At 36.0% G+C, this 24,353-nt stretch overlaps 4 protein-coding genes and 1 pseudogene across 6 annotated transcripts; 2 read left to right on the top strand and 3 right to left on the bottom strand.

Annotated features, from left to right (window-relative positions):
* Positions 1-4,445: 4,445 nt before the first annotated feature.
* Positions 4,446-6,937, top strand: LOC145013023 (uncharacterized). 3 transcript variants are annotated; one of them, XR_013664796.1, is made up of 6 exons: positions 4,446-5,096; positions 5,185-5,385; positions 5,483-5,659; positions 5,765-5,831; positions 5,911-5,992; positions 6,069-6,937. XR_013664796.1 is itself a non-coding variant. In XM_078971827.1 (6 exons), exons 3-6 carry the CDS (start codon positions 5,540-5,542, stop codon positions 6,512-6,514), a joined length of 732 nt encoding a protein of 243 aa, XP_078827953.1. In that variant the 5' UTR covers positions 4,452-5,096; positions 5,185-5,385; positions 5,483-5,539; the 3' UTR covers positions 6,515-6,937. The 3 variants fall into 3 exon arrangements, 2 of the variants coding, with proteins under 2 accessions (XP_078827953.1, XP_078827954.1); XM_078971827.1 differs by having other exon boundaries at positions 4,452-5,096; positions 5,748-5,831; XM_078971828.1 differs by having other exon boundaries at positions 4,452-5,096; positions 5,239-5,385; positions 5,748-5,831.
* A 6,377-nt stretch (positions 6,938-13,314) lies between these two features.
* Positions 13,315-13,849, top strand: LOC145011558 (uncharacterized). Its single transcript, XM_078970299.1, has one exon. The coding sequence runs from the start codon at positions 13,513-13,515 to the stop codon at positions 13,735-13,737; it is 225 nt and encodes a 74-aa protein (XP_078826425.1). The 5' UTR covers positions 13,315-13,512; the 3' UTR covers positions 13,738-13,849.
* A 2,240-nt stretch (positions 13,850-16,089) lies between these two features.
* LOC145008196 (mucin-like protein) lies at positions 16,090-17,464 on the bottom strand. Its single transcript, XM_078966823.1, has 3 exons — positions 16,926-17,464; positions 16,584-16,749; positions 16,090-16,497 (listed from the first exon to the last, which is right to left on the bottom strand). The coding sequence occupies exons 1-3, from the start codon at positions 17,438-17,440 to the stop codon at positions 16,294-16,296; spliced, it is 885 nt and encodes a 294-aa protein (XP_078822949.1). The 5' UTR covers positions 17,441-17,464; the 3' UTR covers positions 16,090-16,293.
* Positions 17,465-17,723: 259 nt separating this feature from the next.
* HSP21 (heat shock protein 21) lies at positions 17,724-18,795 on the bottom strand. The gene is made up of 2 exons (XM_078970370.1): positions 18,375-18,795; positions 17,724-18,283 (listed from the first exon to the last, which is right to left on the bottom strand). The coding sequence occupies exons 1-2, from the start codon at positions 18,628-18,630 to the stop codon at positions 17,844-17,846; spliced, it is 696 nt and encodes a 231-aa protein (XP_078826496.1). The 5' UTR covers positions 18,631-18,795; the 3' UTR covers positions 17,724-17,843.
* A 1,174-nt stretch (positions 18,796-19,969) lies between these two features.
* LOC145011215 (protein CANDIDATE G-PROTEIN COUPLED RECEPTOR 7 pseudogene) lies at positions 19,970-21,662 on the bottom strand (annotated as a pseudogene).
* Between the last annotated feature and the right edge of the window lie 2,691 nt (positions 21,663-24,353).

Below are 24,353 nucleotides of genomic sequence, written 5' to 3' on the forward strand. Positions count from 1 at the left end.
AGATGCAAAGGTATGTCGACCGTCTTCGCAAGTTGAATGTTGACTTTGGGGAAGACTTGGCAATCGACATGGTGCTTCACTCTTTGCCTCCAAGTTACAATTAATTTAGGATGACCTACCACATGAACAAAGAAGAGGTCACCCTAAGCAAGCTCTAAGGTCTCTTGAGGGTCGCTAAAAGCAACTTCAAGGACAAGTCTGTTGCACCAACTCCCAATCCACCCGCTGCTCCTGTTTTGGCTATTAGACAAGTAAAGGGAAAGAAGAGGAAGGCTTCGTCTAAGAACCATCGCAAGGTTAAGCCCCGAGATGGTGCCTCTTCTAGTGGGACCAAAGTTGATCCTACTAAACCCTGCCCTAACCCAAAGGAGGCAGAGTGCCACCACTGCCACAAGATAGGACACTGGAAGAGAAGCTGCCCAGAGTACCTGCAAGCCATCAAAGAAGGAAAGATCAAGCCGTCTTTCGCAGGTATATACAGATTTAACGATTCGTCTCATGATATTTCTTGGGTTCTTGATACCGGTTATGGTTACCACATTTGTTCTAATGTGCAGGGAATAAGAAGAAATAGAGATGTGGAGTATGGAAGAATAAATCTAATCATGGGGAACAGAAGATCATCGCCTAGGACCAAGATTGGAGTGTATTCTTTAGTGCTTAGGAATGGTTTATCTTTAGATTTGAACAATTGTTTCTATTCGCCAGAATTGGCTAGAAACATCATTTCATTTCATGGTTTGTTTAGACAAGGTTTTAGATTTTCTTTTTATAATGAGAATGGTTCTATTTTGGCTTATCTAAATGGTGTCTTTTATTTTGAAGCAATACCGTGTAATCGAATTTATGAAACTGTTATGATTATAGATAACTTAGGAAATGATGTTTTATGCATGGATTCTTCCAATAGTATGGATAAGGCATCCTTGTGGCATTGTCATCTTGGACATGTCAACAAGAAACGCATAGCCCAACTCCAAAAGGATGGAGTGTTGGAATCATTCGACCTTAGGGAAGATGACACATGCGAGTCTTGCTTACTTGGAAAGATGACCAAGTCACCCTTCGCTGGTACTTGCGAAAGGGGTGAGGGTCTATAGGACCTCATACATACCGATGTGTGTGGACCGTTTAGATCAACCACGAAGGATGGAAACTGCTTCTACGTGACTTTTACCGATGACTATAGTAGATATGGGTATATCAATTAATTCAAGCAAAAGTCAGAAACATTTGAAAAGTTCAAAGAGTTCAAGAATCAAGTGGAGAATCAATTGGGTAGGAAAATCAAGATGCTTCGATCTGATCGAGGAGGAGAGTACCTAAGTTTTGAATTCCACGATTATCTCAAGGAGTGTGGAATAGTTTCACAATTGACGCCACCTAGGACACCGCAGCTGAATGGTGTGGCAAAAAGACGTAATCGAACCTTGTTGGACATGGTTCGCTCTATGATGAGTCGTGCTTCACTATCTATCTCTTTTTAGGGGTATGCCTTAGAGACTGCCGCCCATATCCTTAACCGAGTCCCTACTAAGAAGGTTGCCAAAACACCTCACAAGATGTGGACAGGGAAAGCTCCCTCGCTAGCACATATCAAGGTTTAGGGTTGCGAGGCTTTCGTAAGACAAGATACTCACAACAAGCTCGAACCTTGTAGTAAGCAATGTATTTTCATCGGCTACCCCCAGAAATCCTTTGGATATCTCTTCTATAGACCGAAGGACAATGTTCTCTTTGTTGCGAGGAGAGGAGTTTTCTGAGAGCGAGAACTCATAGGCCAAGGAGACAGTGGGAGGCAAATTGAGCTTGAAGAGATTCTAGAGTCGATAGATGAAGGAACCTCTACCGCTGACACTCAACCCGAGGAGGAAACTCCGGTTGAACCGATTGACGTATCATTACCTCTTAGACGTTCCGAAAGAGTTAGAGTTCAACCCTAGTTGTATGGTTTTCATATTACTACCGAAGGGGACATGTATATTAGTGATAGTACACTAATAAACCTTGATGAACCTAATAGCTATAAGGAAGCCATGGCAGGCCCGAAGTCTGCAAAATGGAAAGAGGCAATGGATAGCGAGATCTAATCCATGTATGATAACCAAGTTTAGAATTTGGTTGATAATGTGCCCGGACGTAAGACCGTTGGGTGCAAATGGATCTTCAAGAAGAAGACCGATGTGGATGGAAAAGTACACACGTATAAGGCGCGATTGGTTGCGAAGGGCTTTACTCAAACTCCCGGAGTTGACTATGATGAGACCTTCTAACCAGTTGCGAAGATAAAGTCTATTAGAGTGATGCTAGCTATTGTCGTATTTCATGATTATGAGATTTGGTAAATGGATGTCAAGACCGCTTTCCTTAACGGGAATTTGGCTGAGGATGTTTACATGGCTCAGCCGGAGGGGTTTGTGGATCTGAAGCATCCGGATAGAGTGTGTAAGCTTGAGAAGTCCATTTATGGACTTAAGCAAGCATCTCGCAGATGGAATCTTTGCTTCGATGAGAAAGTCAAAGAGTTTGGATTTGTACGAAGCGAAGATGAATAGTGTGTATATGTCAAAGTCAGTGGGAGTATAGTAAGCTTCCTCATTCTATATGTCGATGACATATTACTCATAGGAATCGACGTCTCGACTCTGCAGGAAGTTAAGTCCTGGCTCGGGAAGTGCTTCGCTATGAAGGACCTCGGAGAGGCTTCCTATATTTTGAGAATAAGGATAGTAAGAGAAAGAAGTAAGAGACTAATAGGACTTAGTCAGAACACTTACTTAGAGAAGGTACTAAAACGTTTTAGTATGGAAAACTCAAAGAAGGGAGAATTACTGACACAAAGTAATGCCAAGTTGAGTAAGAATCAAAGTCCAGGTACCGAAGCTGAGATAGATGAAATGAGTTGAGTTCCATACGCTTCCGCAGTTGGCTCAATCATGTACGATATGACTTGTACTCGCCCTGATGTAGCCTTTGCTTTGACCAAAAAAAACATAATCAAGTTTCAAAAATTAAAAAATTCAATGCATTCTAAAAGAATAAAAACTATAAATTCTGACATAATGTATTAAAGATTATAAAGTTTGACAGAATATAGTAGAAAATAAAAACTATAAATTCTGACAGAATATAGTAGAGACTATAAAGTCAACCATAAAGCATCACAAATTCATTACCAGTGAAACAAATATACTTTTTGTTAACAATTATTCTCAAACATTCTAACAGAATACATTTATATAAATAAATTCTAATAGAATACATTACAGAATTCAAAGCTGTGATTGAATACAGAATTCAAGAGTTGTGATTGAATACAGTTCAACAGTTGTGATTGAATCACAAACACACATCTGCATCCATTCTTAGTCATGAATTCAAGAAACAAACACACATTTGCAATATCGATTTAGAAATATGAACACCAATTTTGACTTTTTTGAAACAAACTCCAACTTATGACTTTGAAGTGCAAGTTGTATCAGAATATTTCTTCAATCGAACATAAATAGAACATTGAAGAAATCGAATTTAATAAGATGATGAACACAATCTCGATCTTGAATCAAAATCAAGATAAAGTTTGGACGACTTGATAAAATTAATTTGATTTTGTCGATCATAGATGTCGAAAGAAACTTACCAAATCAATTTTATCGATCATAGATATCATTAAATCTTCCTGGGGTTACGTCTAATGAGATTATTAGGATCGATTAGGATTCATACGTTTCTTGATGGACTTATACATTCGACCAGGAGAAGTCTCAACTAACTTGGGTTATTAAGTATCGATCGCCAGGAGGGAAGAAAAGGGGTGCGTGCGTTTCTCTTCTTCATCTCATGTGTACGCATCAGAAAAAAAAAGCGATCGACTCCTTCTATCTGTGGTGTGCGTCGACTAGAAGAAGAAAGAAGAAATCGAGGTCTTGATCGGTTGTGTTGTGGGGTGTCGATCACCATAGGTGTGGCTCCGATTCTTTGTTCCAAACTTACTGAATCGGGCATTCATCTTGATAATTCCTTGATTATAAGACACGATGCAAGAGAGAGAGACCATGTCAAAAATATTGATTTTATTTCCTTAATTGCAGGATTTCAATTAAATGATTCATTAATTAAAATGTACAAAATGTCCAAAATACCCTTAAATGATTTATTTAATTGTTTATTATTTTTTGAATTCTCATTGATGCATTTAGAAACACAATAGTTGCTAAAAACATATGAAGCTATGCGGATATTTATAATACCAAATAAATATAAAAAAGGAAAAAGAAAATGGTAGAAACTATAAACTATAATAATTATATAAATTGAACAAAATTGAATACTTTAAATGATAAAAAGAAAAAAAAAACAATTAACTAAAAAAACATATATTATACTAATTTTTATCGAAAATTAGCGTCGATAAAATAGTTCTTTACGAAATTCATATGCCTGGCACCCCCATTCATTCATATTCAATATTTCAATTCAATTCAATGGCTAAAATTTGCGGCAGCAATCCAACAACAAAATTGGCGGTCCTATGTGGCTTGTCATCGTTGCCATCTCTTTCACCCTTATTCACTGTGCCCTAAATCTAATACTCCTATAAAACTTCCTCCCCGTCTTTCTAAGACCTTTTCTCTGAAATCTCCGCTTCATTTTCTTATTTCCAAACACCCTTTTCGTAAACCCATCGCAATCTGATAAAGTATAAACCTTTGTGTGTCTGTTTTATTTTTCGTTTGTTTTCTCTCCCCAGTTATACTTGTTGTTGAAGTTTTGTGGCAGATACTAACGAGACCCACATTGGGGGAAATTGTTAGAGAGATGTTGATGATTCTGGGTCCTGTTGGGATTGCCTTCTTTCTTGGGGTTATGATTGGTTGGGCGTGGAAACCCAGATAGGCTAACTTAGGCAATTGCGAAATCGATTCTTTAGTATCTTCATCTCCTTATCTGAGTTTAATGCCCTAAACTCTTAAGAATCAAGACTTCGGGTCAAAGTCAAACCAGAGCCTTCAGCATCCATCGTCAGTTAACATGGATAGAAATGTTGTTGAAGGACCCACCACATTCCTTTTGAGTAGGAATCCCAATTGCAGGTAATTGTTGAATTATGTCTGGATTTGTTGTCGTTTCTTTGTCAATCTAAAACCATAGATTCACCGTTGTTAGCTTTCTGTACTATAGAAACTGTAATACGCATCTTTTGACCTTCCTGTCGTTCATCGATTGTCATAAAAGACGAGAACCATCTTCTTCTTACCAACGAAGATTTAAAACATCTATGGAATCTCATGGAAAAGAACGAAGGCGGTCCACAATGGAAGCATATGATGAATCGCTCAACCCCTAGCATGCACTATCAAAGCCTGGCAAAGAGATCCCGAGGTACTTTCTTCTTTCTTCTTGATTCAACGATTCATCCACCTTCACATTTTCAATCTCCAAACAATTGAGTTGTCTTTCTAATTTGTGGGCGTTGTAGACCGGCCCTACTCAATATTGCAGTAAGACTGTGTATGAAAACGTGACACCTGAGTTGATGAGGGATTTCTTCTGGGACGATGACTTTCGGCTCAAGTGGGATGATATGCTTTCACATGCTGCAATCCTGGAAGAATCCCCTAATTCTAGAACAAGCGTAGTACATTGGATACGTAAGGTAAGTCAAGTCCTCTAATTTACATCATCTTCTGTCTCCTGTATATTTATTTCCTAATTCTTTCACATGCATATGGCTATTTGCACAGTTCCCTTTTTTCTGTAGTGATAGAGAATACACAATTGGTCGCCGAATATGGGAGCTTGAAAGATCTTACTACTGCGTTACAAAGGTACGTATAACAAAATAAACATATACTACTATAATTCAACAGTTTCTTTGTTTATTTTGACCTAACTTTTTTGTTCCAGGAAGTACCCATCTCTTGGGTCCCAAGGAAGCAGAAACCAAGGCGCGTTGATCTATATTATTCAAGTTGGTTTATTCAATCAGGTAATCATATGCATATAGCAAAAGTGGCTGATTTGTTTTTGTACCAATTATTGTCTGACATGGATATGTTTAACAGTTGAATCAAAGTGTAAGGTGACATTCTTCCACCATGAAGATATGGGGATCCCTTGGGAATTTGAAAATTTTGGAGTGAGGCAAGGGATGTGGGGAGCAGCTAGGAAAGTTGAACGAGGGTTTCGATTATATCAAGAGGAAAGAGCCTTTTTAAAAACAATATCGCTCCATGTCGTTATGGCTCAGAGGAGTACCAAAATTGATGAAAAGTACTTGGCTTCTTTAGAATCTGAGGAGGAAGAGGAAGAAGAAGAGGAAGTAGCAGATATGGCAGAAACCACCACTAAAGTGGTGGGGATGAAGGTGCCAAAGCTCTTACTATTTGGTGGGGTGGTTATGGTGGTATGTAGTTTGGATCGTGGTCTGTTTAGTAAAGCTGTAATATTTGGTGTTGCCAAGAGGTTTGGGTCCATAGGGAGGCAAGCGGGACCCCAACCCCAAAGATGACACCGTGGCATTCTCCTGATTCAGTCTCTTTTTGTAAATCTGTTACTTAGAAATTACTAGAGTATAAAGCACCAGTTTCTTTCAATATCTCAGGGCATACCATGATCCAACTCTTCACCTATGTTGATTATCGCAGTAGTAGATCTAAATGGATATACTTGGTCAAGAACAAGTCAAATTTTATAATATGGTGTGCAAATAGTTCGACAGACGAATGAAAATGCTCTTTTCGGATTACGCCAAAGATCTTGTTTGTAAAAATGTCTTCAATGAACGAGGAATTGTCCATAGAAATCGTGTGCTTTGTTGGAGATAGGTGAGATTTTTAGGGTGTAAGTGATAATCAATAGGGTGCTTATTGTTAGAAATTCGAAATACTCTTGGAATACATATGATGGGAAATGAGATCGATTTTAGCTTGGAGATTGTGTATGTTCATTTTCCTTAAAATGTATTCGACACTATGCACGAGTTTCCCAGAATCTGTCACATAATAGTATAAGAGAGGCCAACTTCGAGTTTTAGGCACAAATCACAATCAAAGAACAATATTGGATTCGTGTAAATGGTCCCTCGGATCTTAAATACAAAATGTATATTACATATTTACATATATCAATAATTACCCACAATGGACAAGGACGATGAATTCATAGTAGTACTATAATGGTTCTAGACGATTAATGTGAGTTCCAGTTAACCCCCATCAGCTAGCATTGTCAATTTATTTCATTCAGTTAAGTTTGTTAGTGACAAGGGTATTTCTGTAATTTAATGTACAGGTAGTTAGCTTAGCTCATAAGTTGTATATATTAGTTCTTTTGTAAAGTTGTAAAGCTTAATCAATGGAAGATTTCTTGAATTCTCTCAATATTGCGTTCATTTTCATACAAGTTAACATGGTATCAGATTGAATTGATCCTTATCTTCCGCAATTTCACATTCAATTTCACTTTCAATCTTCTTCTTCATCTTCAATTTTTTCAATTCGTCATGTCTGATTCGGAAATAAATTCCAACAATTCAACTCTCAATTCTCCATCGAATCCCTATTATCTTGGATCGTCTGATAATCCAAGCTCTGTTCTTGTTACCAATGTCTTCAATGGTGTTGGATTCAACGCCTGGAAACGTGCAATGATCATTGCACTGTCTGCCAAAAATAAATTGGGTTTTGTAGATGGTTCGATCACTCAACCTGCTCTTAATTCCTCTGAATATCCTGGATGGTATCGAGTTAATTCCATGGTGATAAGCTGGTTATTGAATTCTCTCCATAAAAATATTGCCGATAGTGTGCTTTTTCTTCAATCTGCATCACAAATCTGGACTGAATTGAATCAACGCTATGAACAATCAAGTGGTGCATTGATTTACCAGATTCAGCAGAAACTTTACTCTATTTCACAAGGTTCAGATGATTTTTCTACTTACTACACTAAACTCATGAAGATCTGGGATGAGTTACGAGTTGTTCAGGATTTACCTGCTTGTTCTTGTACTGCTGCAACTGCTATCAACAAGTTTCTTGATGATCAGAAACTAATTCAACTTTTCATGGGCCTCAATGATTCCTATAAAATCATTCGTGGTCAGATTCTCACGATGAAACCCTTACCTTCTCTCTCCACTGCTTATGCTCTTATTATTCAAGAAGAACAACAGAGGGAAGTTAATTTTGTCCTAGTTTTCAACAATGATGCTATTGCCATGAATGTTTCTCATAATCAGTCTTTTTCTTTATCAAAGAAATCTCTTACATGCACACATTGCAAGAAATCAGGTCACACGAAGTCTCAATGTTACAGGCTTGTTGGTTTTCCTTCTACTTTCAAGTTCACTAAAGGAAAGAAAGATGAGTCACAATCTGTTGTGCAGAACGTTCAAAGTGTTTCTACACCACCAGCTATGAATTTTTCACCTGAACAATATCAAAAACTTCTTCAACTCTTGAATAATAGCAACATCAACAATACTTCTTTTTCTCCTAAAGTGAACTCTGCTATTTCAAAAGGAGCATTGCATCCTGATGGTACAATTTTTTCTTTTAAACATTTTTGTGCAAATGTTTACAAATCTTCTCATCTTCTTCATAAACATAATTCTTGGATCATAGATTCAGGTGCTACTGATCACATTTGTTCTAATCAAAGTTTTTTTTGTTTCTCTTTCTAAACTCATTCAGCCTCATTCTCTTGGTCTTCCTAATGGAATTGACACATTTGTCAATTATATTGGCGATGTTCAGATTCATGATTCAATTGTTCTTCGTGGGGTACTTTATGTCCCAGAATTTAAATACAACCTTCTTTCTATTCCCAAACTCACTTCTCAACTTCATACTTTTGCAATTTTCACTGATGAAAATTGTTTTCTGCAGGACCCTTCCATGAAGAATAATTTTGCTTTTGGACTTCTTGGTCAAAGAATCAATGATTTGTATGTCTTTGATCATCATCAAATCAAGACCACATTAGCATATGATTACTTAGTTTTTCCTTCTTCATTGTCTTGTCAAACTTCTGTATTCAGTCTTACTTCTAATAATCAAACATTGTTATGGCATAATAGACTTGGTCATATTTCTGTTGCAAAACTCGGAGATTTATCTCTGGTTTCTTCTAGATCTACTGATTTGAATCTTGAATCTTGTGTTGTTTGTTCCAAAGCTAAACAACGAAAATTGCCATTTCCTGTTAGTGAGTCCATGTCTAAGGCATCTTTTGATTTGACTCATGTGGATGTTTGGGGTCCATATAAACACATGACTCATGATGGTTTTAAATATTTCATAACCATTGTTGATGATCATAGTCGACATACTTGGATTCATTTACTCTCTCATAAGCATTATGCTTTCACTCTTCTTAAAGCTTTTGTTAAAATGGTTAAAACTCAGTTTAACACTATGGTCAAAGTTATAATAACTGATAATGCTTTGGAGTTAGGGTCAAGTACAGAAGGTGTTAATTTTTTCCAAGACAATGGTATTTTGCATCAAAAGTCCACTCCATATAATCCTCAACAAAATAGGATTGTTGAAAGGAAACATCAACATATTTTGGGTACTGCAAGGGCTCTTTATTTTCAATCAAGAGTTGGCATTGCTTATTGGGGAGAGTGTGTTAAAACAGCTGTTCATTTGATTAACAAGATGCCATCAAAGATCTTAAAAGACAAAAGTCCTTTTCAAGTATTACATAACGAACAACCATCTTTAGAAAGATTAAAAAGCTTTGGTTCTTTGTGTTATGTTTCTTCTTTGACTCAAGGCAGAGATAAGTTCATGCCACGTGCTAATCCTTGTATTTTTATTGGATATCCATCTGGTCAAAAACCCTATAAAGTCTTGGACTTAATCACCAAATCCATTTCTGTATCACGGGACATCAAATTTTTTGAAACCAATTTTCCCTTACACTCTCATTCTAACAATTTTTTTCAAACTCCAAATGATTGTTATCTTCCCAAATCGGTTTCTGATCCTAATTCTGCCAATTCCAATTATTCCCCTGATACAGATTTTGTCCCCATTTCACCTGAGGTTGTTTCAAATCATTCATCTCCTACTCATCATTTGCATGAACATGATTCTTCTTCACCTACACCTTTATTAAGAAGATCTACACATGTTTCTCAACCTCCAATTCATTTACAAGATTATATTTGCAATAGTGTTGTTTCTACTAGTTCATCTTTATGTTCTCACACACTTACAAATATGTGTATTGGTTTGGATTCATCCTCTACTAAAAGTTTCTCAATGAATGTTACAAGCAATATTGATCATGTTCACACTCATGAAGTTGAACCTGCATTTTATCATGAGGCTAAAGGCAAGCCACAATGGGAAGCAGCTATGAAAAAAGAACTTGATGCATTGGCTGCTAATAATACTTGGGATGTGGTTAAGTTACCAAGAGGTAAGAAACCAATAGCTTGTCGATGGGTATTCAAAATTAAATATCGTGCAGATGGTAGCATTGAAAGATATAAAGCACGGTTAGTAGCTAAAGGATTTACTCAAAAAGAGGGGGTGGATTATCACGAAACTTTTTCACCAGTTATAAAATTCACAACAGTTAGATGTATTGTATCATTAGCAGTTAAAAGAGGATGGAATATTCATTAGTTTGATGTAAACAATGCTTTTTTGCATGGTGAATTACATGAAGAAGTTTATATGAAGTTACCTCCTGGATTTTCTCTTGATTCTGATTCTTCAAAAGTTTGCAAATTAAAAAAATCCTTATATGGGTTAAAACAGGCATCAAGGCAGTGGTATGATAAGCTTTCTTCTGCATTAATTTTGAAAGGCTACACAAAATCACTCAATGATTATCCTTTATTTCTCAAAAATACCACTACTACAATTGTTGTTGTAGCCATATATGTTGATGACATATTAGTTACAGGAGATGATAATGAGGAGATCATATCTCTTAAAGATTCACTTCATCAACAATTTCAAATCAAAGATTTGGGTCATATCCATTATTTTTTGGGTTTGGAATTCAACAAAATTGATCAAGGAATGATTGTTCATCAGCAAAAGTATGTCAAAGAACTTTTGTCTTCATATTCCATGGAACATCAACCTGTTTCAAACACTCCTCTACCACCAAAAACACATTTATTGCCTGTTATGGATGATCTTTTACCAGACCCAACAATGTATCGACAGCTTATTGGAAAATTAAATTTTTTGTTACACACCAGGCCTGATCTTTCTGATTCGATTCAATACTTGAGTCAGTTTAATCAAACACCTTGTAAAGCCCATTATGAAGCTGCACTTCATGTCTTAAAGTATCTCAAAGGGTCTTCTTCACAAGGTTTATTCTTTAATAAGAATACAAATTTTAAAGTTGAAGCATTTTGTGATTCTGATTGGGCTTCTTGTCCAATAACTAGAAGAAGTGTGAGTGGCTTTTTCATATTATTTGGTGATTCTCCAATATCCTGGAAATCTAAGAAGCAAGTCACTATTTTGTTGTCCTCTGCTGAGGCAGAATACAAGTCAATGAGACGAATTTGTGCAGAATTGGCCTGGCTTAGTCGATTACTTCATGAGATACAAGTTGACAATATTACCCCTATACCATTAAAGTGTGATAATCAAGCTGCTATATACATTGCCACTAATCTTGTATATCAAGAGCGTACAAAGCATATAGAATTGGATTGTCACTTTGTAAGGGAAAAGTTACAAGCTGGTCTAATATCTTTGTCTCATGTGAAAACTCAAGATCAGTTGGCTGATGTTTTTACTAAACCGTTGTATGGTCCACAACATCAATTAGTTGTATCCAAGCTTGGGCTTCTTCCGTATCCACCAGCTTGAGGGGGGGGGGGGGGGGTGGGGGGTGTCAATTTATTTTATTCAGGGTTTGTTAGTGACAAGGGTATTTCTATAATTTAATGTACAGGTAGTTAGCTTAGTTCATAAGTTGTATATATTAGTTCTTTTGTAAAGTTGTAAAGCTTAATCAATGGAAGATTTCTTGAATTCTCTCAATATTGCGTTCATTTTCACACAAGTTAACAAGCACCACATGCTCAACTCCAACCGTAAAATTGACCCAATGTTTTGAATAGGTCGGTTTAAAGTTTGATTGCTAGTTTCGGATAGTTAGCCGCTGACCTTGCTCAGTTCCAACCAATTAGCATAAGTTGATGATTGGTTTCAAGATGAGAGATGACTGGCCTAACTTGGCCTTATGGCCTTGTCTATTTTCTACTTTCGTTCGGGCTTTTCCACTACAATTGTGGTCTAAAAATTTGTTTAGATGTTTTACACTTTAACCTTTTCCTATTTTGGGACCACCGAAAAGGTGTTCTGTCACTTAACCCTCTAAGGTTGGTGGATGTCGGTGTGGTAGCCCATGCGGTTTGCCACCTCAGTTACCTCACACACTTGTCAAGTGTATGCTTCGAGTTGTGCTCATAGAAACTAGCCACAATCTCTCTCTCTCTCTCTCTCTCTCTCTCTCTCTCTCACACACACACACACACACATTACCCCCTGTTACTGGTTTTTTTTTTTCTTTTTTCCCAAATTTCAACTTTTTTACCTATAAATAAAACATTTCACATTCAAACTTGTCAGGCCTCAATACACTTCTTCTATATCTTTATATTTTATCTCTCAAGAATTCAAAAAAAATATTTTCTTCCAACAACCAAAAAACACCCACACGAAACACCCAAACTCCTTTTTCTAATCAACCAATTTATTCGTCCCCCGTTTACCACTATGTAGATATGCTACCGTATTATCCGCAACCATATCGACAACAATACCCACAACCACAACCACAAGTCCAATCCGACACCAAATTTAATCCCTTCGATTTTGTGTCTCAAACTCGAATATGAGAAACTCAAATCCAATCCGATTCTGAGCCCCGAATTCATTCGAGAAACTCAACCCACCCAAGCACCTAATAAAAGAAAAGAGAAGGCGGTACCCAAACCATGGAAACCCATAGAAGTGATCGCATTGGCACATGCATCTGTTGATGTCTCCGTGGATCCGAAAATTAACAAAGACCAAAAACATGACATTTTTCTAGACAAGCTAATAAAAGGTTTCACAAATGAACGAAGAATAATAAATTTTTTATCATTGAAAAAACAATCACCCACCTTTGGCGGCCGAATTCATTTTGAGGGATTAAAAAAAAAAACAACAATTTGTTTTTGATATGTCATATGTGGCGAAATGTGGCGATACCTTGGAACTTGGAAGGTGGAAGATTTCATATTCTTTAACCAGCTCAACACTACACTCTGGAATACTTTAGATGCTTCTCTCATACGGAAGCAACACACACAACACGTTGTTTCACCTGTTCCTTTCTTCTCGATTGTTCCACATCTTCCTCCTTCCCTAATCCCTAATTCCCTACCCCTATTTCGTATTTATACCCATCGTCTCTTCTCCCTCAACCAACTTCATCCAACTAAATCATCATCATTAACAAATAACAATCATCATGCTTATGTCAATTTTCAGTTCAATCGACGCCTTCTGCGCTGAATCCATGGGACAAAAGCTTCCGGTCACCAACACTCAAAAAGATTCCAAGGATGGCCGTCATAATCATAATCCGTCGACGCCATCGCCGGACATCAAGAATTCACCAAAACTGCAGATCAGGCCCCGGTTCGCCCCGGAGTTGGATGGCGTCAACTGTTTCGAAACAATACTTCCGTATTAATTAATTAATTGCATATGAATATCGTATATATGTACTTGTAATTCATTCTAATATGTGCATACGTATGCTGATGCTATTCTTTGCTTTAATTTTAACCTTGTTCGTGATTTAATTCACCTCTGTTTTCCTTTGTTTATTTTTCAAGTGAATCTAGCAGCTGTTAAATCCAAATTATAAGTATGAAAGCACTCGATAGTCAATAGACCACCACCACATATATTTCATATGTTTTCATTCATGTACCCAATCCACTCTACGTACGCAGCTGCTACTTTTAGCCGTTTAATATGAATGTATAACTGTATAAGTGAGAAAACCATAAAACGAGGCAAGAAGCGTTGGAAATATATGAATATCTTACTATATATACATATAACCTATGTCACCAAGGTAATAAGATCTTCGAAGTACCCAATATATATGCGATGGGCAATTGTGTATTCTCCTTTACGGGAACTATGGATGCATGTGAAAAAAGGAATTAGAACACCAAATAAAGCTGGGACGGATTTTACTTTGTGTTTGTGTCATGTTAATGTCTAGTACGAAGAACACCATGTAGTGTGTAGTGTTCATATTCAAAATTTAGCATAATATTAAATATTGGTTATTTTCAGGGTTTCAAAAATTGACATAATATTAAATATCGGATGTTTTCATGTTTTAGTAAAACAAAACACATACTAAGTGTGTTTGAATCAGTGTCGTTTATTGTGGAACTAGACGAATACTCGCGCTATATAGAAACCAAGTGTATATTTTAAATATTTACAAATTTATTTTTTTAAAATATAACAATAGTTTTGTTTTTAACTTTGATAATTCTTATAATCGATATAAAATATTGATTATGTTAATCTATTAAAACCATATAATATCAATCAATCTCAATTGATTCTATATGCAGGTTACACGTTAATAGAACTAAATATTATATATAATTTAATATTATTTATAGTTATTATAATTATTTAATTAAAAACAATATTTTCTTAACATTTTAATTTCGATCATTTTAATTACTTAAATCTTCAAATGTTGTTTTTGTTTTTAAACATAACAATATAATTTTTAATATAATATTATTTTTAACTATTGTTGTAAGTTAATTTAAACTACTTATTTAGAAAGTCTTAATAATTATAAAAATAGTTTTAGAAATTTTTTTAGTTAATTTGAAATTACAATCTATGTTTTCCATTTAATACTACAACTTATAAATTTTAACTATTTATAAAATAATCTTTGGATTTTCTTTTATGTTTAATTGAATTTCAATTTAAGCTAACCCTTTTACATTTAATTTAACAATTTAAATATTGTATACAAACATTCAAAGTTGTGTGAAAAATAAAATGATTCAAATACAATAACATACTCAAACTAATAAGTTTGTTTATCATAATACGTTAAAAGTTAAAAACATAATTTTATAAGTAGATGTAAAAAATATTATTTTAATATTAAAGTTTACTTAATTTAATATTAAAATTTAAGTTTTTCACTTATTTAATATTATTAACTAATTTATAATCATTATTAGAAAGAAAATATAAAATCATGTGAGTTTTAAATATATGCAATGAAATTAAAAATACATCTTTTATAGTATAATATTATTAACCAGTTTATAATGATTATTAGAAAAAAAAAAATTCATAAGAGTTTCAAATGCATATAGTGAAATTAAAAATATATCTTTTATAGTATAGATACAAATTATATCGGATAAAAACATGGGATTATCTTATTTGATACCCAATGTTTTGTTCTGAGTTTTAAAAATAAGAAAAAGATATAGAAGGGAAGGGAATCAAAAAAAAGATATAGAAGGGAAGGGAAGGGATTATCTTATAGTATAGATCACTTTGAGGGAAATATGAAATTTATCCTTTCCAATCCTTCTAATTTAAATGTCATACTTTGAAAGTTCTACACCATTATAGCAAATACCATTTAAATACAAAACAATTTATCCTGAATAAAAAAAATAGAAATACATTGCTATTATAATATTCTGTTTTCATTTTTTTAATTACAACATTGTATTTTTTTTTTTTTAAATCTACTAACATATTGCGAAGTCTTTCAAATACAGTGCAGTTTTCACCATTATAATAACACCGAAAAAAAAAAATCAACTACAATGTTGTAATTTGGAAAAAAAAAAATCAGAGTATATTATTTTATTAAGAAAAACTGAAAGCAAATAGACATAATTGGATATATGATGCTATAATACACATATATGAAACTACATTCCTATATTTTGCATTTATCCAATCTTATGTTTAAAATCTCTATTTTGATGGAATGTTTTTCCCAAATGTATTTTGCCAAAATAGTTGCAAATAGAACCATGAATACTGAGCACTAATTCTATTCATCGTCAAAAGCCAGAACTCATACAACAGTATGTTTACCAGATATTCAACCAATGGTAATATCCAAAATATACAAAGATAATAATATAAAATAAACAAAATTAAATAAATCCTATAAATAAGTTGATGAAAAGTTATATAGCATTGTGGATGCTCTCAAGTGCCACCTGGCCTATCTTCCCCTAGTCGGAACAGCAGTACTAATTGGGATCTTCTCCTCTTTAAATGGTTGAGTTGAGGCATCAGCAAGACTAGGTAATCTTGTAACACTTCCCTTCCCTCTTCTTGCATTCGGCCCTAATTCTTCAATCATGTACTTCCATCCATCAATCGGTCTCCTTCTACTGAATATGTGTTGTTTTATAAAGCTAGCGATCTGCATACTCCCCACAACAACACAATAAAATAAAATAAAAACTCGCCATTATTTAGCCAAATTAATAAACCAAACGAGGGGGAAACCTGGAATTTGCTGAAGGCAATTCGACGTTCATACTCTTGAAGAAGAATGTCTTCTTCTCTTTGGGTCATTTCCCAGATGTTCCCATCTTGTGCCTTTGATGTTGTTTCCCATCCATCTGGCTTGTTCTTCAAATCGGAGGAATCTGTAGGTTTTGAGTCGAAAATCCTGCAAAAACATGATGTATGTTTTTTATTCTATGGCTTCATACGGATTATGAGTCTTAATTTGGACATGGATTGTTGACAAATTCTGATTCTAAAACAAGCAATAATCACAAGAATCAAAACCCTAGCACCTGTAATTAAATTCAATCTAGAGAAAGAGAGAGGAAGAGAGTGTACTCAGAGGCGCTGTCAAGGAATCTATCGAGATCATCACCAGCGCCACCACCGGAATCACCCAATTTGGCCTCTTCCATCTTCTCAATCTCTTTAACCCATAACCCAGCATGAACCCTTTGTTTCATAACCCTATAATCCATTTTCACATTCTCCAAACTATACAATGATTTCCCTTCTTCTTTCATCTTCAGCAGCCTTTCTTCTTCTTCCTGTCGCTTGCTCTTACCCCCGGCCTTTTTCCTCCTTTGTTCCCAATTATCACTCATGTCTTCAACGAACGCCTTCGTATCTGGATCGAGAGCCTCTGGTGTATCGGCAATAGAGAAATTGACATCTGCTTCCCATGGTGCTCGGTTTTTCGCGGATAAATCTTCAGGGAGCCACGCTGTTTCCCAAGCATCGTTCCATTCTTCTCGGCCATCGGATGCCTTGGTTGATAGCCGTCTGAGATAGGTTGTGACGGTGGTAGAGCATCGCCGGTTGATTAGAGACGAAAAGCTGCCAAATTTCTTCATTTTGTTTGTGTAAGTGGAAAGGTTACGCCGTTAAAAAAGAAAGAACTAAATTTTAATGGAGTATTCTGTGCTTGATTTTATTGGGCCCTAATTGGGCTTGATCTTATTACTTTTTAATTTGGGCTGATTAGAAGTTCCGCCGACATCACATGCGATGATTTACTTGCATTGACATCTTGTGAAACGATAAAAACAATTTATAAAATTTGATGAGAAATTTACAGCCGAATAAATTAAATTAAACGAGAGCAATTAGATTAGAGACAAGTAAACTAATGTAAAATGTCACCAACTGTAGCCTCTTATTTATAGCCAAAAACTAGAAAAATTAAGGTTCCATATATACATACACACTCTGAGAAGTAAACTACATGACATACTATGATATACTGATATACTACATTCACTGGATTTCCACATCAATCACCTTTCGCTCAACCGTCTTCTTCGGAATGGAGATCAAGAGAACACCATTTTTCAAATCAGCTTTGATCTTCTCTTTCTCACAGTTATCCGGCAGATCAATGCGTGTCTGATAGGAGCTGTAATTCTGTCTAATCCAGGAACTCTTGTCGCCTCCTTCATTCTGATCATCCTGCTTATGTTCTCCCTTGATAACAAGCATGTCGTCCTCCACATATACCTTCAGATCTTCCTTGGAGAGTCCCGGAACGTCAAATCTCATCTTGATTTCATTCTCTGCATCCTGTATGTCCCATGGAGAACGAATGTTCCAGGCCGTACCAGTCCGCGTTGGGAACGCCATCGAGTCTTCAAATATCCTGTCCATCGTGTCCAACATTTGCCGCATTGTTCTCATCGGAGATAACGGATCCAACAACCCTGCAACACCATAATAAGATCGTTTTAATTTACGTTTGGAAAAAGCAGGAATGTTTAGATTTGGATGATTGCGTTTTGACCATTGACTTACCAAAAGGGGATATGGTGGTGGATGAGGGGCGGCGTTCTACGGAACCATTAGCAGAAGCTTTGCCTTGGTTGCTACTGACTTGAACATCGACGGAGGTATCTTTTTCTGCCTGAGCTCTGACGACGGGGAGTCTGCTGCGGGTTCGTGAAGGCGGAAAGAAGGCACAGCAAGGAGGTCTGGCCGATTTGGTTGAAGGCTTGGAGATGTTGTTTGAGAGTAGAGGGGAAGAAGAGATCCCGCTTGTTGTGCAAGCCATTAGTTATTGCCTTATTGGTGATATTGTTGAATGATGATGATTCTTTATCTGTGGTTTGATGATCGAAGCATGAGGTTGAAGGTGTTTATATATGCACAGGCAGAAGGTTATGGCGAATTCGTGAAAGACCTGGTGGAGGATAGGAAATTCCCGGGGGTTCTAGAAATTGGTGTCTTGTGTCACCTTTAAATTTATTTATGACAAAATTACAAGGTCGCTTTATTTTTATTTTATTAGATTCTTACTTTTTGTCCATTTATGTAACTAGGACTTAATCTATTTATAACTACTCTTTATATTTTTTCTATTACCTTTTTAACACTCTACAATTGGTAAAATTTCAATAATTCATTATATTGCACACAACTTTTTTTTATTAGGATACGATAGAAAATAAGGCTCACTAAATCTAATTTGAAATAATCCAACAAAATGTAATATTAGTTCGAAGCAAAATCCGAAGAGAAAAAACGCATAATATCTAGCTTTTTATTTGATGATCTTTGAAACAATTCTTGCAGGAAATTAACAAACAAATATATCCATTGAATATAGAAATTATTTCGGGATAAGGTGTTGACCCGTCTTGACCGCGCCCGTTACCCATTGGAACCCACTAGAGCCGTTGCCCTGACCCTGTGTTCCGAGATCATGTAAACTTATCTATGTGTGCACTTTACACCTCCAAGCTCGTTTCATAGCTAAAATGAAACTAAAATTTTCTTGAGTTGATCCTGATTATACTAGTTGCCTTGATGAAACTAAAATAACCAATATCTTTCCGTTATCCAAAAATCACAAAATTTGAAAACTTCTTGACAGGTTGTAAAACTCAGACGGATGTTTTACACTTTTAGCTAAGTTATCCAAAAATCACAAATTTTGAAAACTTCTTGACAAGTTGTAAAACTCGGATGGATGTTTTACACTTTTAGCTAATTTATCCATGGTAAGCTCTTTTTCTCCCCACTCAAATTGGCTTATCACATTCCATCTTGAGTTTGATCAGGGTGTTGGATTTTCTTTTGTGCCATCTCCATCACTTTTTTGTGCTTATCACATTCCCTCTTGAGTTTGAGGAGGGTGTAAAGTGTTTATGTAGGATTATGATTTTCTTTTGTGTGTTTATCTTTATCTCTTAGAGCCTATATATTCAACTTGTAATCTAAACCTTTAATGCAACTTGAGAATATACATTAGGAATGCGACAACAGTTTTGAAACCACGATCTATGCTAGCTACTAGTATTTACTTCAAAACCAAGGTTTCTTTAAAAATACACTGAGTAACTAAGCAATATATTCAAACCTCATTTCACCAATCAAGTAGCAAAACTGTATAAGATAAATTCAAACCAAATTCTTTATGAAACTTTTGTTACACACAATCACTATATATTGACGATTCATACAAATAATTGCTACAAGAACAGGATCTCAAATTTCCTACTTTTATAGCTTTAGACCTGTTGACTACCATCTTCAAGCCTTTACAAGTTACAACCAACCTCATAACTCAAACTCATCTTCAAGCTTCAAAGCCTCAACAGCAGCTTCTTCCTCTTCATCATCAATGGCAAAGTAAGGGTTGTGCGTCTTGGGTCTAAAGTTGTATCCAGTAAACACATAGAAAGCAAGTGTAGCCAATTCGGCTAAGAACACACTTGTCCAAGCATACCGATACGAAGTAATCATCTCCAAAAAATAAACCGCCACCCTTGTGAAGTAAATGTAGCATATGACAACAACATAGTACTGCCTAAACAATGTTAATTTCATCAAATTCACAGCCGCCTTTCCATCAGTCATGGCTGCCTCTCGCAGATTCTTGATGGACCAAATAATCGGGAACAAAACAGCACAACAACAGATTATGTCTACTAACAAGAAGATTTGTCTCCATGTCGATAAATCCTGTCCGAATGGACCCGTTTCATCTATCACCACTTGAGCCAAATTGGAGACGACTTGCAAGGGGATGACGATCATCAACACATTCTTTTCTTTGTCTTGTAGGTAAGGTTTCAAGAAAGACCAACCAGTGCCGATGAGAACAATCAGAGTGAAGAGTGTGATGCCCTTTAAGAAACTAAAGATGTAGAACAGAACATCCCAACCATGAGGTGTGCCTGATCTTTTAATGTAGGATTTATCCTCGGTTTCGCATAAGAGATTTAGGGCTTTTAAAAGCAACACGGCTAACATAAAGTAATGGATTCGATAAGCCGATGACTTCCTGTGGTGCAGCGTGTAGATCCATATACCGGAAAGAGACGCATAAATCAAGAAAAACAAGAAATAGATTGAAGGGAGATTTGATTTACCGGCGGATAAGTAATCGCGGCGGTTGTTTTGGGGGTTTAAATTGTACATGACGGAGAGGACGTTCACGGAAACTTTGATGCCGCCGGCGCAATTGGCAAAAACGAGTGTGAATTGATTGGTATCGGTGACGTTGAAAACGGCATCGTACGAAGGCGTTGTGGTGGTGGGTTTGAGGTGGTTGAAGGTAAAGACGGGTTTGACGGCGGGGGAATCGAGAGGGCAACGGATTTTCTCCGATTGGAGTTGTTCGACAACATGGATCCATGAATCACGAGTACACAAGAAGAATCCAATTCTGGAAAGATCAGGTTCTGGAGGAGTGAATGAAATTTGAGACAAGTTGAGGTGGAGACGGCCGAAGTGAGTGAATCCGAATTCGTCTATCGGAATGTTGATGTTTGAATCGGATCGAATCTCGGTGAACCGGATTTCGGCGGAGGTGAGAACGAAGAGAAGAAAGACGGCGGCGATGACGACGAGTGAAGATACAGACACCCGGAGAGAACCCATTTCTTGTTATCGAAGGCAACGTGAATGGTTGTTGACGACTTGACGTTGGAATATATGAGAGACTCAGGCGATCGACGGCATGAGCACGGCCATTGACTTCTGAAGTCAAGATTGTAGAATGGACGGCCTGGACACGGCGATGACAAGAAATAACATCACAACAAACATTGGAAACGACGACGTTGCAACCCCATGGATTTATGTCTTTAACTTCTATGAACCTTTTGTTAATTTCCGGTTAGTCCGATGAAGAAGTATCCAATCCAAACAAACCAGAATTAAAAATTAATCTTAGGCTAAATTACATTCTTCATTACTGTGGTTGTATTTTGTTACGATCTATGTAATCACTTGGTATCGCTTGGCAGACCATGGGGTGAGGTCTCATACCACCAAGTTACTCGAATCTTATCTTTCTTGTTGGGCTACGACAACACATGTGTGCTTGTTCTCAACATCAATTGTTTCTTAAGGTTTTGGGCCCATTAAGCATTCCACCAATGCACTACAAGTCAATATTGCTACCTCGATCAGGGGAAATAATAGGGCATTTGAGACATTGCTCTTTTATAACTCTTCATTATTTGGATAAAACCGATTTTTTCAGTTGAACAATTTGGTTAGGATATTCGGATTTTTGGATTGGTTTTTAGCAAAACCGAATTATTATTTTGGATTTCGGATTGGTTTTGGTTTATAAAATAAAAACCAAATAGTCCAAAAAACCCGAAGCGCAATTTATTATTTTGTTCTTTTTAATATATATCTTTAATAATTTATAAATTTACTAAATTATTCTTTTAGTATATTAAAAATTTTCATCTATTATAATACTTTAATATGTACTTCTTATAAAAAAAAATTGTCTATAAAATAGTAAATTATAATATATTTTTCTTGATAGTTATTTATAAGTTTTAATTCACAACTAATTAAACAATATTTTTTAGTTTATATTATAAAGTAAGTTAATACTAAAGTTATATATTTGTTGAAATGTCTTTAATTCCTGAAAACCGAATTGTAAAAAACCGATCTAACCGAATTATAATTTGGTTGGATCGGATCGGATTTGAATTTAGTTTGGACTATTTGGATCTATGTTTTGAAAACCAAAATTAATTTGGATTCATTTGATCGGATCGGATTAAACTGATCCATCCAAACGAACACCCCTAATTGCTCTACATAGAATACATAGTCATAGTTTTAGAGTTTTATATTTTTGCCTTAAAACCTTTTTAGGTTAGACTTTGTCTATAAAGCTAGAGTGGTAACATTCATAATGTGATATCCCCAAAATCTCGGCCAGAAAAGACCGATTTTCATTTACGCTTTTAAAATAATTTTAGAGTTTATCCTTTTGATTTGAAAGAGTTGCGGAATTTGTTCCCAAAAACAAAACATGATAAAACAATGTTTACCAAAGCATTTCATAAAAGAAATGTATTTTCATTATATAATCAAAACTCGGGGTGTCATGTTCCGATACAGACCATTAAGCATAAACGATAACATTACAAGTCATTCAACAAATATATACATATACAGACTTGTAAACAAAACAACTTGATGGTTCATCCATCTTACGCCCTTGCGCCACTTCATGTAATACAAATAAAACTGAGTGGGTCAGGCTTAGGAGCCTGGTGAGCATATAGGGTTTTCAACCCACAATAAATAATTATATTTAATTTCCACCAACCAACAATAACCCGATTACCCATTCTCGTTATTCTCACCTTACGTCCCTAAGACAACTAACATAAGGGACCTAGTCTAAGAATATTTCATCGGGGCGACAACACATGCTTCGGGGGTTCCTCAGTAATATAAGTCAAATAAGGCAACCATGAGGGGGATGGAATACAGCGAATGAACACCCAAGTTCATTAACACCTACAGGTTATGAGCCTGCTAGCGTTCCACTGGACTGTCTAGAAAAGTCCGTGGTCGTCATCTAAATTCCGCTAGATGACTGGATCAAAACAACATCGAGGCCTCTCATCTGTTTATTACACACCAACTATCTACCCATGTTCTACTCAACATATTAGTAGATAAAAACATACATTTTTATACATAGTTTCAAAACCTGTATAGCATGCTCGATCAATACATTTTCCATATAACAGATGAGGCACACACACATAACAAGTATTTCATATAGAAATAATCAGATATGTAAGATAGAAGAAAGTGAATATACATTCACACACATAACAACAAAATATACACATAACACGTATTTTGTATAAAATACTTCATAATTATGCGTTAGAAGAAAGTAACAACATATTCACACATATAAACAACAATATACTTAATACACTCAAATCATACTTGTATTATTATCGTGTTTATTAAAGGTAGTATACACTCACTTGATCAGAAGATGATCGGACAGTACTACGACTTGCAAAAGTAGTAATCCTCAGCAGATCTGAAAGATCTCTACAAAAATTGAACTTCTCGCGGGCAGAGCTTCGGCTCGGAAACCGCACTTTTCGGGATCTTCGGGATCTCGGGACTTGCTTCGGGACTCGGGAATATTACCGGGGCTTCGGGGTACTTCTGGCACGCAAATCAATGCAAAACAGGAAAGAGAGGAGATAAAAATAGCAAAGAAACTCGGCTGCCTCGCATCCTATTTATAGGAGGCTGGGAGCCTCATTTACGCGGGGCGTACAAGGGTACGCAGGGCGTACATGCGTCCGAAATCGTCACTGCATACGTCATCCGAAGTGTCGACACTCTTCGCTGTACGCGGGGCGTACTCCGGATGAGTCCGGTGACTCGCCTCCGGATAATACCGAGGTTTAATAATTAAATTTAATTATTAATTATTTAATAAACTTCGAAAATTCATATCTTCCTCATACGAACTCC

This window comes from Lactuca saligna, chromosome 8, assembly GCF_052625555.1.
Source record: "Lactuca saligna cultivar CGN05327 chromosome 8, ASM5262555v1, whole genome shotgun sequence".
In the NCBI taxonomy this organism is placed as follows: Eukaryota; Viridiplantae; Streptophyta; class Magnoliopsida; order Asterales; family Asteraceae; genus Lactuca; species Lactuca saligna.

Bases quoted from the DNA above. Each gene is read 5' to 3' on its own strand.
- LOC145011558 (XM_078970299.1), top strand. From the start codon at position 13,513: ATGCTTATGTCAATTTTCAGTTCAATCGACGCCTTCTGCGCTGAATCC.
- HSP21 (XM_078970370.1), bottom strand. From the start codon at position 18,630: ATGGCTTGCACAACAAGCGGGATCTCTTCTTCCCCTCTACTCTCAAAC. The intron at 18,284-18,374 runs GTAAGTCAATGG...ATGGTGTTGCAG, and splicing joins CACCACCATATCCCCTTTTG to GGTTGTTGGATCCGTTATCT.
- LOC145013023 (XM_078971827.1), top strand. From the start codon at position 5,540: ATGAGGGATTTCTTCTGGGACGATGACTTTCGGCTCAAGTGGGATGAT. The intron at 5,660-5,747 runs GTAAGTCAAGTC...CTATTTGCACAG, and splicing joins TAGTACATTGGATACGTAAG to TTCCCTTTTTTCTGTAGTGA. The intron at 5,993-6,068 runs GTAATCATATGC...TATGTTTAACAG, and splicing joins AAGTTGGTTTATTCAATCAG to TTGAATCAAAGTGTAAGGTG.
- LOC145008196 (XM_078966823.1), bottom strand. From the start codon at position 17,440: ATGAAGAAATTTGGCAGCTTTTCGTCTCTAATCAACCGGCGATGCTCT. The intron at 16,750-16,925 runs GTACACTCTCTT...ATGTTTTTGCAG, and splicing joins TTCCTTGACAGCGCCTCTGA to GATTTTCGACTCAAAACCTA. The intron at 16,498-16,583 runs GTTTCCCCCTCG...GGGAGTATGCAG, and splicing joins TTGCCTTCAGCAAATTCCAG to ATCGCTAGCTTTATAAAACA.